The sequence below is a fragment of the Telmatherina bonti genome, assembly GCF_933228915.1.
Source record: "Telmatherina bonti genome assembly, chromosome: 19".
NCBI lineage: Eukaryota > Metazoa > Chordata > Actinopteri > Atheriniformes > Telmatherinidae > Telmatherina > Telmatherina bonti.
Window position 1 is genome coordinate 21,861,282 of NC_136617.1, and position 16,910 is coordinate 21,878,191.

The window sequence follows — 16,910 nt, forward strand, 5'->3', positions numbered from 1 at the left end:
AGCTTTGAGTGGCTAAAAAACGTCTATACAAATGCAATCCACTTACCATTAGGGATGTAAAAAAAACAATATGAGATGATATAGCTGCCAAAATTATTAGGTAAGAGTCATGAAAACAATCGATCTAGTCATTTTAAAAATAAAAAAAATTAAAAAATTAAAAAAAAAAAAAAAAATCCAAAAATCTAAATATTCAAATCAAACATCTGCACCACAGACAGGTAGACGACATATTGTGTAAGAGGACAGAAAAATACTGTTCCAGCTGAGCAAAGTTAGACAGAAAAGTGACTTACTCAGTCCCACTCTCCACCATCTGAGTGAGCAGAGAGATGCCGTCCAGGTTGATAAACTCCTGTGCGAAGGTGATGTCCCGCGAAGCATTGGCCAGGTCCTTCAGCGCTTCCAGCTTAGCATCCATGCTCGAAGACTGGATCCGTTCATGAAGCTGGATGGCAGTCTGGTACTGCAGGGCAGAATAAGAAAGGCCAAACACATATAAAGATATAAACATTCATACACTTTAACACTATTGCAGGCACAAAAGTGATTTCTAATATACTTTAAAAAAAAAAAGAAGAAAGCTTACAGGAGAGGTGGTTAAACGCAGGATTGCACCATTCTTGATGTCATTACGATTCTGTAGAGAATATCCAAGACACAAACAGATCAGCAAGCACTCAAAGCCTGTTTTCCTTAATACATACATACGGCCGCTAGCAGTTAAATAACTGAACCTTTTCCGTAATGTAGAAATTTGTTGCATCAGCAATCTGCAGAGCAAAGTTTTCATGGTTCCCCAAGGACCACCTAAAAGGCATGAAATGGAGAGAAAACACTTTGTATAATTGGTATTAAAAGGCAGAGCATCTTAGATGAATCTAAAATTATTCAAGTAGGCTGATAGAAAATAGTTTTTTTTTCCCCCAAAAGGCCCTTGGAGAATTACTTTCAAATGCAAAAACATACATTTGTGCATACTTACCCTTCACACACTTCTTTAATGATGGCTGACAGAGGCTTTTTCTGTGAATAAGAAGCAAAACTACATTTAGCTCTTGGTCCTGACTTACGCTCCTAAAACAACAGACAAATTCAGTGGGCTGCAATTATTTTATATAGCTGGACTGGTACAATGAGAGGCTGTTCTACAGGAGCCTGTATTTATCCTACTGCTGATGTGGAAATGTTGACCGTTTCTCTTGCAACGTTTCATTCATCACCACTATAAGTGAAGTTTGCTTTGGAAGTAGTGGAAAGTACTTTAACTCAAGCTCTTGTAATATCTATGGAAAAAAAGCATTATATAAAGTAAAACAGATGTGTTGGTTTATATCAGGGGATATCTACCCGAAGATTAAGGCAAAGTAATCAAAAGACATGATTTAGCATTAAATGAAAATGTGTAATAATTCATATGTACTAACAGCAATGATACAGCCACACCTAAGCTGTTAGTCAAACTGAAAGTCATTTTTCCTGGTACAACTTATTTGGGTGCTCCAGATCACAGCATGAAAAGCCGGTATAAAATGATGTAGGAGCATGCATCATGAAAACAATCTGATGTGACCAGAGTTATCTTGGCTTCAGCTTAAAACCTTGACATATGCATGGCAATAGTTTCCTTTTCCAAAATATTTCCTGTTTGTGTCAAGAATTGTGCCTAAGTAATTAAAAGTTCATTAGTTTTACATGTTATGATCTTCTGTCATCGTGATGAAGGGTCAAATGAAAATGACCTTGTTAACATGTCTGTGTTGATTGATTTTTATAAGCTACAAGACTTATTGACTAAAGCACCAAAGGATTTTCTTTTTTGTGTAAAAAAAAAAAAAAAAAAAAAAAAAAAAAAAATGGTCAGAGTTTTTTATATGACAAGTTTAAGGGACTAATCAAACTGTTTGGTGCAATGAGGAACAACGTTTAGGAAACATCAGAAGTACATATTTTGGCTACTGAAGAACACAGCTAAGCAAGAGTCAACCATATGTGGGTAGGAACAAAGGAAGTGACTGCATGTGTCCAGACGCATGCTTGCCTTTAACTGTTATTTTCCTTTAAAAAAATAAAATAAAAAACAAAAAAAAAAGGAATGTACATTTTTTTTTTTTTTTTTTTTTTTACAGTTGAACACTTTTCTGTTTCTTAGTGAGTCATTGTTTCTTTTTGTATATGTTTATAGGTAAGGTTTCGCTGTGCTGTCATTCAGAAGCCACATGGCTTCAGTGACACAAAGTGCTCCTGTGTGCACTGACAAACTGATCAAGTTCACCCAAGCGCTCATCCAAAAAAAAACAACAAAAAAAAAAAACCCAAAAACTGATTGACTGGGAGTGTAACCATGAACAGCAACATATGTTTGAAGTGGGAAAAAAAAAAGCCAAGTGAACCATGATTAGCTGAAGAGAAGTCTTTTCATGGTGTAGGTGTTAAATCTAAGTCAATTTAAGGCATAAACTAATTATTCTCATGGGAAAAAAATTGCACTGTACTCAAAATATGTGATTTGGAATAAGTCTCGGGGGATTGACATGAACAGAAAGAGAGAGAGAGATGGAGAAGATACAGCACTGAAAATGTACAGGCAGGACAAAGTAATGGCAAATGATGGGCATGTATGATAGGGACAGAAAGCAGAGACAAGCAAAGAAAAGGGTGGGCTGGTATGTGAACAAATAGGAGATTAAAGAATAGAGAATGGGGTAACCAAACACACTGAAAAAGAGTGATCGAAGGCATAAATCCCAGGATGGATGAGAATAAAGATGAAAGGCAGATGACAAATGAAATGACTGTATATGTGTGAGTGATGACAGTTTGTCTGAACAAATATGATGACATCCAACATTATAAGACACTGGAACACATATACAACAAGCTGTGTGTACCATTTCCTGAATATAATATACTATAATATAATATACTATAATATAATATAATATACTATACTATACTATACTATACTATACTATACTATACTATACTATACTATACTATACTATAATATAATATAATATAATATAATATAATTTAATATATATCTCTGCCTTAAATTACTTTCACTTCACACTAGTCATCACCTCCTCTCTCACTGTCATTCTGGATAAATAGTTGTGCAGCTATCACAAAAAATAACTATTTTCCAGGTGCAAATGTAAAGGTAAATTACATTTAAAGTGACACTAGATAATTATCCAACCTTAAAACGCTGCCTCATGCCTCATGTGACAGCTGTTCTTTTGCTTTACAGTCCTCTGTCACATGTCAGCAAATAAATATGAACACCACTGGCTGTTTTAAACACACACCATGACTGATTCATCAAAGAAACTCCAGAGGATTATCAGTAGAAGCAAGTAAAAGTAAGAGAGAATGTGACAGAGCGAGAGATAAGAGGAGTCAACCTCAGCCTGAGACGGGATGCAAGACAAAGGCCTAATTCGCTTCATTAAGGGTGCCGAAATGCAAAAATTTGCCAAAAGTTAAGTGGGCTTTAAAGCTACATCATCTCCTACTTGACATGTCAAATTACAACTGCAATGACAATAAACCAAATGGTCTGCCTCATCACCACAGGTTTTAAATTATTTTTACATATAAAGATGCTACTGGTCCACCTTACATGCCAAATTTACAGTTCTGTAAGACCAATGGATTAATTCTGTTTGTTTAATTTATAAAATAATGTAGAGAAAGAGGGCCACCCTTATATGAATGATAATGACAAACCACTTCATATCTTTGTCCTGCATCAGGCATAAACATGCATTTCTACACACTTTGGTTGAATACCTTTGTATTAGAAGTTTATGCCAGTAGCACTTCAGAGCTTGTTTTGTTCATGTCTTCTCTGAATCAAACTATTCTTTCCTGTCTGCAAGCGTTTCTCTCATTCCACCCAAAATCCAACAAACTCATCTCCTCTGTTCCTCTGTTGCATTTATGACTTAACAACAGCAATAAAAGCCCCTCATACAATTGTCTGCGCTTGTATCGATTCCCCAGCTCTCCTCCACAAATGCTGGACTTCTGAGCCCAAGAGGCACTGGAGCGATTTGGATTTATGCAGACACAGCCTGAAGCAGACATACTCCAAACACACACTGCAGAGAACTGTATACAGAGACTAATCAAAAACATACAGATGAATCGCCAGTCCCTTGATACGAGCACAGGCATGCAAAGCTGTTCCACACGAGTGCACGGTCATGAACGGTGACATGTTACCACACAAACAAGACTGCATATGTAATTCACATGAGACAGGTGGAACCCATGTTGACAACACACACTCATTCATGCAAACCCACGCACATACTCCTCCTCTGGGTCTGAAGACAGCAGCAGAAGCCCACTCCCCATCGCATGACTCAGACAGCCATATGTGACTGCAGGGTCTTTTGTACAGAAGAGATGCAGGAAGGGGGAGGAAAGGACGAGGGTTGGTGATGGAGGATGAGAGAAGACGAGGCACAGCACAAGTTTCACAGTCACAACACAACAAAAGCAGGAGGAGGAGTAAGTGCGGGGAATGAATGAGTGAAAGTATAGAAGGACAAAGAGGAGGAGATGACAGATAGGTGAAACAAAAGGAAGATAACAGATAAGAGAGATGGAGAAAAGCAGAGGAGGGGAAAGAAAGGTGGCTTAAAGACGTAAAGACGCATGACAGAAAAAAAAAAAAAAGCACTCAGATCTTTGCCAAACAACTCATTTCCACTTATATTGTAAATAATCTTTTAAAAAACCCCTGTGTACACAGTTCCAGATCATTCCCAAAATATAACGGGATCCATGTTAGACGAAGACCCATTCTCAGAAAATAAATGAATAAATAAATCACAAAAATCCAGCCAGTAGTTTTTGCATAAAGTTACAAAAAAAACGGACAAACGCGGGGAAAAACATAACCTCTTTGGCACAACTATCGGCAATTTGAATTTTATAAAAGAAGCATGCCAAGGGGGTTAATAAGGATAAAACATCACATCCTTAAATCTGCACTCGAGTGCTCAAAGAAAGTCATGGCACAAGCAGTAGCTTGTGTTTCCATAGTTCAGCTCTTCATTCAGAGGGTTATTCACTGAGAAGTGCAATCATGGCTCCAGTTGCCTCAGTGACTCATAGCTTGTACAGTCATTAGCCCATCTGTGAGTCACAAACAGGGAAAATGCCATTTTACACACTGTGTGTGTGTAATCAAACAGCAAACATAACCCCCTCCTCAACACGAGGTAGTCACTGTTTGGGCTAATTATTTTATTTGCATGTTGTTTAGTGTTTGATAGACATTGACCATCTGCTGACAAACAATATGGATGTGAGCTGTTTACAGTTAACTCTCAAAACCATTTTTTTATTTATAGAAATATCATTTAATAAAAAAAATATGTATGTGTTTATGAAATGTGCCTTAGCATATGTCAGTGTGTAGCCTCCTTGTTTTTGGGACCTCTATCTTTGAAAAAAAACTCAATGAGACGGATGAAGCCAATTACATGTTCATTGCTTCTTGAGCGTGCATGATGGAGAAATCCATGCAAATGGCTGAATTAAATACTGTCAAACATAGAAGACTAAAAAGATGCAAAACACATGCAGTGTATTTACAATCTTGAAACAATTATTCAGAAAGTGCTGGTGTCTATGAAGTCTGTGAAGACAGCACTCAAAAATGCACTGAGACGCTTCAGGTGAGTCAGCCAATCAGAGTGCAGCCTGAGATGAGGGGGCAGGGTTTGGATCATCATGATAAGCCCTTTAACTAGATAGTTAAAAGTCTAATTGTTATAAGTAAATTAGATCCTGTTGGGAATGAATATGAATCCAATCACAATCAGTTTACACATCACGTTTGACTCGAGAAAAATGAGAATGAATGAATGTTGAATTCACAGAAAATGAATTAACTCTGAATTCAACATGTAATTGCTATCCAGACAGACATGTTTTTAAGTGGAGAGTTTTTGTTCTGCATCAATCATGACCTAAAAGTCATGGCAAATCCGAACATGAATAACATATATTCATCACTTTGCTTCAACACTGAGCTCTCTAGTCACTATGGCTACGTTTACATGGGGGTATTAATTCCTCTTTAATTCAAAATAAAAGTTAATTTTGCTTTAAACTGGTGAAAAATATGGCTGGGCACTTCTTTTGCACATATCATATAAGTCGGAAACAAAGCCTAAACCACAGCTTACCCTGATCACATCCATCTGGCACCTTTAAGCTGCAGCAATATTTATACAACAGATTACTATGCAATACTGTGTTTAGGGGAAATATATATTTCTCTCACCTTGACAAAACAGTCACTTTTTGTTTGACAGATATGCAGTATATCTTAATGGATTTAAAGGACAGTAGTGTGTACTCATAATATGCCTTGTTGCTGACGTTCCTACCTGGTCTATCTCCATGAGCTTGGGGAATGCCCCCGGCCACTCGATGGCCACCTTGAGGATGTCTGCCGGCGGCGGCATGGCTGCCGGGGGGGCTGCCTGGTGTGAGATTTGCTTCCTCACACCTCTCTTTACACTACTGGAGACAGCTCATCCAAACCTGCAGAGCTGGCATGAAAAGAAAAAGAGACAGAAAATGGGGCACATTAGTCCAGATCTAGGCCTAGTTCTCTCAGACGAGGTTTGAGGATATAGTATATGACTGATGAGAAAAAGCTGACAAGCACAGTGATGAAAAATACGTAAGACATAGGTGCAATGCACGAGGATGGAGAGGGCAGCTCATACATAACTAATAAAAACACCTGCAGAAGTTACTGAGCAGCTGAAGCCAATAAATTAGCTTCATTTTAAATAAAAAAAAAAAAAAAAAAAAAGTAATCATGTTTGCAGAGAAACACCCAAGTAAACTCATCATATCATTGAAGCCAAAAAAATCTGAGGTCAGTGTTGTGAATGATGGCAGTAAAGTCCAGGAGCAGTGAATTTTCCAAGAATGCAGAAAACATTAAGCCATCTCGGTTGTGGTCCTTTCACAAAAAGCAGAGTTCTGTTTAGAAAATGTTTCTGAGTTTGCAGTTCCAACAGTTTGACATCGGAGGCATGAGCTGCACTTAAGTCCTATTATTTAACTGGCAGAACAGACAGGAGCATGCCGCTTCTTCCTCAGCTCAGTTTCCTAAACTTAAGTAGGATTTACGCTCCACTTTTACTCAAAGATAAATTTGCTCATCATCAAAAAAGGGAAGAAACCTTTAAAAATGTGTCTGTATGGTTTTCTGTGACTATGGCTGAACTTTAAGAGAAAATAAATTACTCAAGTGTCATGAAACTATAAATTACAACCTAATATAGTTTTATGTTTGATAATCTTTAAGGAAACCTGTTAGCACCTGTTCTTAAATCCCCCTTCAAATAAGAAATTTTTGCAATGATTCGGCTAAGTTTACAACATCAAAATGGTACCAGTATGGTTCCAGTTGTTTTTAATAGATAGTGACGTGAACCAGGTTTAAGCATTTTTTATAATCATCTCACACTGGCACTGTTCTCTCATACTCCCTTTGTTCAAATGCTGAAAACATCTTTAAAAAAAAAACTTTGAAAAAGCAACAAACAACAATATATATTATCCAATAATCACTTTCAAGGAATTCTTAGGATGCTAATCTGCTTTGACCAAAACCTGGTTTTATGGCTTCTGCATTAAAATAACATAAAATAAAATAATCTCTGACATAAGTTAAAGGCAATAATCAAACTGCAATTTTGCTTACATTTTATCTCCTCAATGCAAAAGCAACTTTTCTTTTTTCCCTAGGCATTTTCTTTTTTCTCTTTCCTTTTTGAAAAAAAGAGGAAAAATTTGTGACAGGAGCCTGAAAAGTCACAATATCGTGAGAAATTGGCAACTGTGTGTGCTGCAGCATGTGTTTTTAAACGGCAAGCAGCTGTTCTGCTATCAGAGGTGTGATGTGCAACACGACAACCTCAGTGGGGTTTGTTCCACAATGTTGGCTCTTCCTTCTACACAAAAATCAACTCATGCCTGTGACTACCTCTGCCTGTGGCTTAAGGGAGCAACAACAATGCACCCCCTCACAAAACAACAAAGTGCAATAAAGGTGCAACATTCCCACTTTGAACAACCCATGTGAAATCAGGTCTTGTATGCCTACTAGCAAGCATTGCAGCTGTTATTTTTATATTTTCTGTCTTTATTAGTAGCCTATCTTGATAGGTTGTCTATCTTATGCATGATCAATATATTGTTTCAAACTTATATGTGCAAATATCACTGTTGGCACTGGCCTAAAAAAAAACCTGTGCTGTCTTTTTTTTTTCATCCAGATAAAGCAAAGCTGTTTTTGCACAACATTAACTTTCTGGTCAAGGACGGAAAAGTGTTAAGAGTTATCTGCATGCAAAAACATCATGTTATTGTCCGGACTCTCAAGCAAAACAGTACGCAAACACACCAAAACCTGTTTCATGCAGTTATACCTCAACATTGATCTGGGGCACAACTGTAGCTCCAATGCACAGGACTCCTAAGAGGACACAAACACAGTATATCTGACAGAAAAGTGGACAGTCAGATTGACTTGAAAACCCCATGGATTTTTTAGATAAGCCAGTTACAGGTCCCATGGTGGCCAAATCACAGCTGCTCTGTAGCATACAGCGAGGGCTGAGTAAAACCACTTCTGAGTGCTTGCAGGGGGTCTAATGAAACCCACTAGTGCAAACTCTTATCGAGTGAAAAATGTTGCATAGATATATAACCCACACCAACTGGGGAAACCATCAATAATTTACCCTCTGGGCCCAGCTTGTACGCTTGGTTCTTCCTGGTTCCAAGTGGAGAACTTCGTTTCCATATTTCATATCAATCCATAATGCATCACAACTAGCCAGAACAAATTCCTGGGAGAACACCATTGACAAGAATATTGAAATAGTGATTTATACATCATGTGTGCATGACTACATGCCGAATGAGCAACAAAATGTGGATGCACAAACACACACACACACACACACACACACACACACACACACACACACACACACACACACACACACACACACACACACACACACAACCCTAAACAAAACGGTTTTCTGTCTGCAGTCTGGGTCCAACTGCAGAATATATGCTATTTGAGTGCGTTCCAATTTAAAGATAGTATATGTAACAAAACTGGCCTGGAGTAGTATGTGAGTCACCCCATAATAATGCACACAGCCCTTATTCAAGAGGCCGTTACCATGGCAGCTGCTGCATCAATAGCCTGAGATGCAGATGCGTTTTCTTTTTAAACTGAGTGGCATACTCAAGGCACGTTTGTCACAACCCCGCACAAAATGAGTCATTCAACCCTTCTGCTTTGAATTTTGCCGCTGAAATATGAATGAGTGAGCACACTGAAAAGCAGATTGGTTCCATAATGTATGATAAACACTTCCTGAGACTCCTGCTGTTCAGTGCAGACAGGGTTGAGTCTTCCTGTTTCTTTTCTTTATTAGCTTGTGCAGTTAAAATATTACCTCAAGGCACTATCAAGACAAAATAGTGTCTGTCAGTCTCAACTTTATATCAACATTTGGATAAAAACAGTCACATTTTGTGCTGAGAAAGTCAGGTTTTTGCTAACACATCAGGTTCTTCCTCTTTATTTCCACTTTTTAAAAAAAAAAGATTTCATCTTATATGCACAGAATGTGTGATTCACTCATCTGTCTTTTACAGACAAATACATGTTAGTCATCTCTGCACAGACCATCATTCTTCTCAGTACAGACTGAAGATAGACTGTTAATGAAAGTTATGCAGTCTTGAAACAGTCTGCCAACATTTTAAGCCATGCTTACAGCAACATGGATCCAGGCATTTCATTGGTCTGATGTTTGGTTTACCACTTTGGGCCACAATGAAATGGCTGAATTGAAAATTAATTCTGTGCAGGAATTCGTAGCATGGAGAAGATGACTACAACAGAGTAAAAAAAAACCTTTGATTTGTGGTCTCAAGTACAATGTTTCCACGTAGCCAATGATCATTTTTTTAAAAATCCAGCTAAAATGTCTCTGCTACTTTATAGATGTAGCACAATAGCCTAAAACATTAGACTCAGATACACTAGTTTCTGTGCTAAGCAGATCACAGTGAAGATGGAGAGCATGAAGCAATGTTATTAGTCTTTAAATGACATAGCTATATAAATATATCCTAAAATTTCAGCAGTGGCTCTTAGTAAATACAGCTTCATGAGTCCTTTATTTCGATTCAACATAATACAGGTTGAAATACAATCAGAGTTTGGCCTCTTAGTCTTCTTTCCTTCCTTTTGTGGTATAAATAACTTAGGCACAAAAATATTTGGAACCAGCCCTCTGAAATGAACGAATAGAAAAAAGAAAATGCTTGAGGCGATGGTGTTTAACACCACAACCGCGCAGTAAAGAGGTCCGAACAGAAGCCTTTCTGTGTAGAGTTTGCATGTTCTCGCCGTGTATGCGTGGGTTTGTTGCGGGGACTCCGGCTTCCTCCCACCATCCAAAAAGATATGCATGTTAGGTTAATTGGTCAGTCTAAATTCTCCCTTGGAGCGTGTGTGTGACATGTTTTATTGTCTCTCAACATTGGCCCTGCAATAACCTGTCCAGGATGCACCCTGCCTCTCGCCTGCTAATAACTAGGATAGGCTCATTGCCCCCAGTCACTATGAAATGGACTAAGTGGTACAGAAAATTATTTATTTATGAATTTTTTTAAATGCATGTTTTGTCAGTATGCTCAGATGATGATTTATTGCGTTTTAAATCTAGAAAAGGGGGTTTGTGGTGGATTTATTCTTCTATTCTAGTGGTAGGTACTGATCAAAAAAGTCACAGCAGCAACATCATTATCAATACAAGTTGACAGAATAAAGAAAAGAGCCACTGAAGCACATGGCAGGAAATTACATTCCCCATACTCTGAATCGCATCACTTCATTTGTGAATTAAGACACAGAAACATGCTCAGAACAACAGACCTGTTGTAATAGCTTCCACTTAGAGGGTACGTTGTAGTTCAGCACACCGAAATCTACAGAAAGCTATTTCTGCTGTATGTACATTACAAGTTACATTAGTAAAGATACACAGCTGTCTGCAGTGCCAGACAGAGGATGGACAGTGGTGGCATACAACTGGACAATTGCTTGCATGTAGACACACCGAGTAGATAGAACACTTCTGCAACTCTCATATTTACACTGTTTTCTAAAGTCTATTGAATGTAAGATTTCAGATTGTGAGAAAGATGCATGTTTACACATCAATCTAAGTAGAAATTATATCAATTCTGTGGTCATTATAACAATAATCAACTGTGATGTTTATAGTTGGCTATTATGTATTATTTAGTGCTCTTTGACGACACTGGAACATTTCCGGACATTTATGGCTGCCATTATTTATTTAAGACCATAAAAGAAAAAGGGACAAAGTCTCAAAATTACAGAAATTGTCTTTAATTCAAGTGCCTTGTTGCTTTAATTGTACAAACTTGAATAAGTGTTGAGACCAAACTTAAGAGTTGTAAATGGACAACAACAGTTGATACACTGGGATGACACATGTTGGTTCATATCAGCTAAATGTAGACAACTGAAACGACATTTACACTAATGAGGTGTAAGTAATAAACTGCAATGATAAACAAAGCTATGTGATATATTTAGACTAATGTTTCAACTCAAAGTTGTTGGAAAAATACACATTTTTAATATGGTGTTAAACATGAGCTACTCTTTCTGACAGGTTTCGGCTCCAACATAAACATTGTGTCTGTTTTTATAGCTCTGTGTCTATATTCCCGGCATCTTGTCATCATCTACCAAGAATTTCGTATGACTCAAAGATAGATGGCCTTGAGGTTTATTGATTGAAAATACACACTCAGGCACTCGCACCAGGACACACAGCTATCTCTTCTGAGACAGCTAGAATACATCTCTCAAAAATAGGCTTCCATGTAATTGAGAGACACAGAGGTTGAACACACCAACACATCATGAGCAAGGCTACAAGTGGTCCAGCAGTCATCAGATCAACATGTTTTTCGACATGCACCATGACTGGAAATACCTATTCAACAATAAGATCTTCAACCAGAATATTCTCCTGTGTGTGCATTTTGTCTGATATATTCCTATAAATAAACCTGGGGGAGTATGTGTGTCAATTCCTATTTTGTCACTTTGCTATCTCATCACAGCCACTTTGCTGTAAATGGAACTGTGTTATTGAGCTAGCTGCTGTCACAACTCATGATGTCAGAGCAGGTGATCTAATGCTACCTGCTACCTGACTGAGCGCAAATTTATTTTTTACCATCCCCGAAGGTTAAAAAGGCAATGCACTCCATTTGTTTTTATTTACAAAAGAATTCCAAGATAAATTTATACCTGTATTTTCTTAACCACAGCAAATCTGGTGCTTCAATCAACCTCCTATATATTTAGAGTCAAATATACAAAAAAAACCCCCAAAAAAACAAGACACACCCACACATACACATGTGGAATATAGCTGTAATTATAAACCATATACGTTAATATATGCCCAAACCACAAACTTAAGTGGGCTGTAATCCAAAGAGGTACTATAAACAATGAGTGTATGTGTGCAATCAGTTTATTCTTAAATACTCGCCCACCTGCTGTAAGCACCGAGGCAAATTCCTAAGTTACTATGGCCATAAAAGGACTATAAAAGACAACCTGAATCTCACTTTGCCCAGTGATCTGATCGACTGGCCAATCTCAAACTTAAGGAATAAAATCTATCAATGAAGAGTAGAAAAGGGGTATGAGTTGAGGATGCATACAGAAGTCCTGTGATTTGTTGGGCATGGCTGGGTTTCACCTCAATAATTCATGATGTGTAATTTGAGGGTCAAATCATCTGTAATGGGAGAAGTGAGGAAAAGGAAAGGGGGAAGAAGGCGAGAAATTCAAGTAAACATAAGACAGAATAGAGATAAGGAGGTATTTTTATCTTTTGCACAGCACTTTGGTTTACTGAGGAAACAATCATTTATTATTCTTATTACTATCAGGTGTGAAATTAAAGGGAGCTAGACAAAAACATAGCATTTTTCATTTACTTTTATAGATGTCAAGGGGACCTTTTACAAAAAATCTGATCAAATGACAGAAGAATACAAGAAAAAGTCATGGAATGTAGCTTGTTTCGACAGCAAAATATGAGACCAAACAGATTTAAGATTTCATTTAAAGCAGTTTTTAACCACTATGTGCGTGCCATGAGAGATTGTGAGGTGTGCAAAAAGAAATGATCCAATTTCACCTTATTAGTCTAAAAAAACAGCCCCGTGTTCATCCAGTAGGACCCAGGTTTCACACTGAGTGAGTAGAAAGATGAAAGGTCGTAAAAGACCTTTTTTGTGTTTATTTGATTCTGATTCAAAACGCTTTGACAGGAGTAACTTCATATTGATCATATACATAGGCCACAGAGTTTATTTTATTTATTTATCTTAACATGTTCAGTGTGTGGTCTGCCTTGTGAGCTTATCAATGAATAGAATTACCTTGACTCAAAACAAGGTTGAAAAGCACTGATTAAAAGCATCTGGGAAAAATTAAGGCATTCTCTGAAACAAAAAGACAAACAGACCTCTAATGTCCTTCATCTACGTTACTGTAGCCTTTCGCTGACTTGCTGATGGAGAGAAAGAATAAAAAAGTGTGAGGTCTGCCAACTTCTCCAGCAGCCTTTTAGAAAGAACCTTAATGGTGTAAGGGAACATGAGGCAGCAGTTTTTAACAATGACATTGTGATAAACCAGCACTCAGACCCAATGAACAGAAAAGCCTTAGTTAACACATCTATTGAAGTGAAGCGCATTGGTTTTACATGTAATGCAATCTGCTCTGAAAACAAAATTACCTCTGCAGTTACAATATTTGCAGCATGGCCAGAAATTAATCCATAGATAGGCATGAATGTGCTGCTACTTTCACATAACAATCTCTTGACATTTTTCTTTTAATAAATACCAAATGTCTGCAAATTATCACTAACTCAATAGGAAAACAGTTTCATCATGCAGCCAAATGTTGTAAAAGCATAACAACTATTTATAAAAACCAAAAAAAAAAAAAAAAACAATAAAACAAGACAGATGCAGTTTTCCTGTTTCTTCAGTACTTATCTAAGTAATTATCCGCAATCTGTCAAAATGGAAAACATTTCCCTTCAAAAAGAACTCACAATGTCATCCAACGTCATGGTGCATTCACCATGTAGGCACATTAGAGCTGAAACAGCCTGATGTAGAAGTGTGGGGGCTCTCTTCTTGTAGCCAATGAACATGGTTTTAAAGACTGCCCCCAACTGCTGCTCTTTTTATGGTTTTTTAAAAGATTCAAACCACTTTTTATTGCTTGCAGGTTTGGCTTCTCATATCCAACTATAGGATATTTATTTACTTCTGACTATTACAGAGTAACAGTTTCAAAGCCAATTCAAATGCTGTTGGAAACTGGGGTGCACAAGGGTTTATTTTTATAAGGGGGCTCTACTTTGTAGGTGGATGGATTAGTGTGAACAGCTGTTCTAATATCTGTCCATCAGCACCTTTTGATGTGACTGTGTTGGCTTATGTGCTGGTTAGATTTCAAAAGAACTCCTTCTACCTCTTCATCTGCTGCCTCTACAAAGGGCCTGACTATTGCTGCAGGGGCCAGTGTATGCAGGTGTGTGCACATGTGTGTGTGCTGTCATTTGTCTGAGAGTTGAGACAAAAGACAGCGAACATTGTGCGGAGGACTGAGAGGTATTGTCGCTCTGAGCCAGGCACCTTCAAACACCCACGCACATATACAAGATGATTATGTTACACCTTTCATGTGTGCACATCCAAAATACCAACACACACTCACACCATTTAGCTTAATTTTTCCAACCTCTTGTCAGACACCTCTCAGCACTGCCGTAGCTGCCTCACCCCAAATGTAAAGTCAAACATATTTAACTGATAAAAACAACGTTATTACAGGTTTTTCAGCTACCGGTAACTGAATCATCACTGACTCAGTTACATTTGCATTTGTTCCACAGCTACTAAAAGAAAAACTTGTCTCATTTACCCAACTGGTTCTTAAGTAACAAGCCAGTCCACAAGGTGAAAATGAAAAAAAAAAAAAACAAGTTTGCTCGAAGTAACACTTTAAAAGCTGTCCTTCCCCATAGACATGCCAAGCTCACAGGAAAAAACACTGACTAAGACAAAATGTTGGCAGAAAAGGGAAGGAGACAAGAGGAAAAAGGGGAAAGGCTGGGGTCAAGCTATAAAAATATGGCTTCAAGACTCAACCAAAAGAGGAAGTGCCATGCTCTAAGCAACAGAACCTGTCTGACAGTACCAACAAAATACAACAAGAATCAAACCAAAATGCCTACATCACATAAACTACAAGATGATATGACTTTATCTATTCCATCTCATAAAGTTTTGAAGTTTGGCTGAGAAGGATTATTGTATTCTGGGGACTCTTACCAAGCCTCTCAGCAGCTCTCTGTATGCCACAAACCGCCCTTGTTCACAACCTCACAACAGCCAGGATATCCTGTCAAATGTCGGTACCAGCAGCGTGTAAAAGCTAACACCAGCAGTCAACCGACCCCTAGCACTAGTGTCGGCCTGCTGAGGTAACAGCAAGTCAACTTCTGCACTCACACTGAGCGCGTATACAACCTAATCTACTGTTGCCATGTTACTGGCATAGAGAAACCCCATGAAGTGGCTGTGTACTGCTGAACAAGGTACAAGAAAAGTTTAGGGGATTGTATGTAGAACAACTAAGCAAATTGAGGTGAAACAAGGGAGTCAAACAATAAAGGTACTTGGATGACGTTATACAAACCCAGATAATCAGAACACTGGAAGATTTAGAGATGAGGGCATAGGGGGAAAATTAAGACACTTTCCAAAAGCAATGAGCAAATAAAGCCAAATCAGGCCCACAAGCATTCATCTCATCAATAAAGTGTATTTATGGTGATCCGAGTAATGCCAAGCAATAACTTTCCAAAAAGATGTTCTCTTTTTTAGCCATCCCAGCATTTTAAACTATACACACCACTTTTCCATCCTCCACACCACGAAGCCCCACAATGCACAGCTGTCTTAAAACTCATCTGCTATTTGACATGACAATTTTTCTCTAGCTAAAATACAGACAGCCCACACAAATCTCTCTATGATCAGGGAAAAAAACATTATGCACATAAAGACATTACTCACTCCAGACTATAAACATCTAACCACTATGCCAGCGCCCACTGGTGACACAGAGGAGAGGAAAGGAGGCACAAGAGCACACAGAGCCACACCCTGAGGCCTACTGCATCCTGTGTAACACAGAGAAAGAGTAAAAACACCATGAAGACGGGAAGACTCACCCGGAAAACTTGACACAACAGGGCAAAAAGGGCCGCTAGCTTCTTTCCAAATCAACCGGTTTCTTGAGAATACAAATGCTGTATCTGAGTGGAGAAGAGAGCGTTTCTCTAAACAACTTCTATGTGGCGAAGAGCTTTCAGCATCTTAAACCAAAGTCAAGAAGTTCACAACGGTTTCTGCAGTGCATCGCCTGAGAGTAACCAAGAGAGTGCTGATAGAGACAGAAGAAGGAAGTAGGCGTTTGTCGTGAAAAGAGGAAACAGGTCTGTCTGTGAAAAAGGCGGTAAAATCTAAAGTTAAGGTGGCTACAAGCAAGACAGGACAAATGATCTCTATACTTTAAATTAACATTTAAAAAAAAAAAAAAGAAAATAAACTTGACTAATATGATTTGATTACCTTTGGGGAATTATATTTAATCTCTGTTCCCCTTCTTCAAATCATGCAAGCTCTAACCC

At 38.1% G+C, this 16,910-nt stretch overlaps 1 protein-coding gene across 1 annotated transcript in view; it reads right to left on the bottom strand.

Annotated features, from left to right (window-relative positions):
• elmo1 (engulfment and cell motility 1 (ced-12 homolog, C. elegans)) overlaps positions 1–16,579 on the bottom strand; it is a 72,093-nt gene extending 55,514 nt beyond the window's left edge. Inside the window, exons 1-6 of the mRNA XM_079258825.1 lie at positions 16,452–16,579; positions 6,414–6,578; positions 986–1,026; positions 738–810; positions 590–640; positions 297–466 (exon numbers count right to left, since the gene is read on the bottom strand). Of these exons, the coding sequence (XP_079114951.1) occupies positions 297–466; positions 590–640; positions 738–810; positions 986–1,026; positions 6,414–6,491 (413 nt within the window). The 5' untranslated portion in view covers positions 6,492–6,578; positions 16,452–16,579. The remainder of the gene's footprint in view (positions 1–296; positions 467–589; positions 641–737; positions 811–985; positions 1,027–6,413; positions 6,579–16,451) is intronic.
• Between the last annotated feature and the right edge of the window lie 331 nt (positions 16,580–16,910).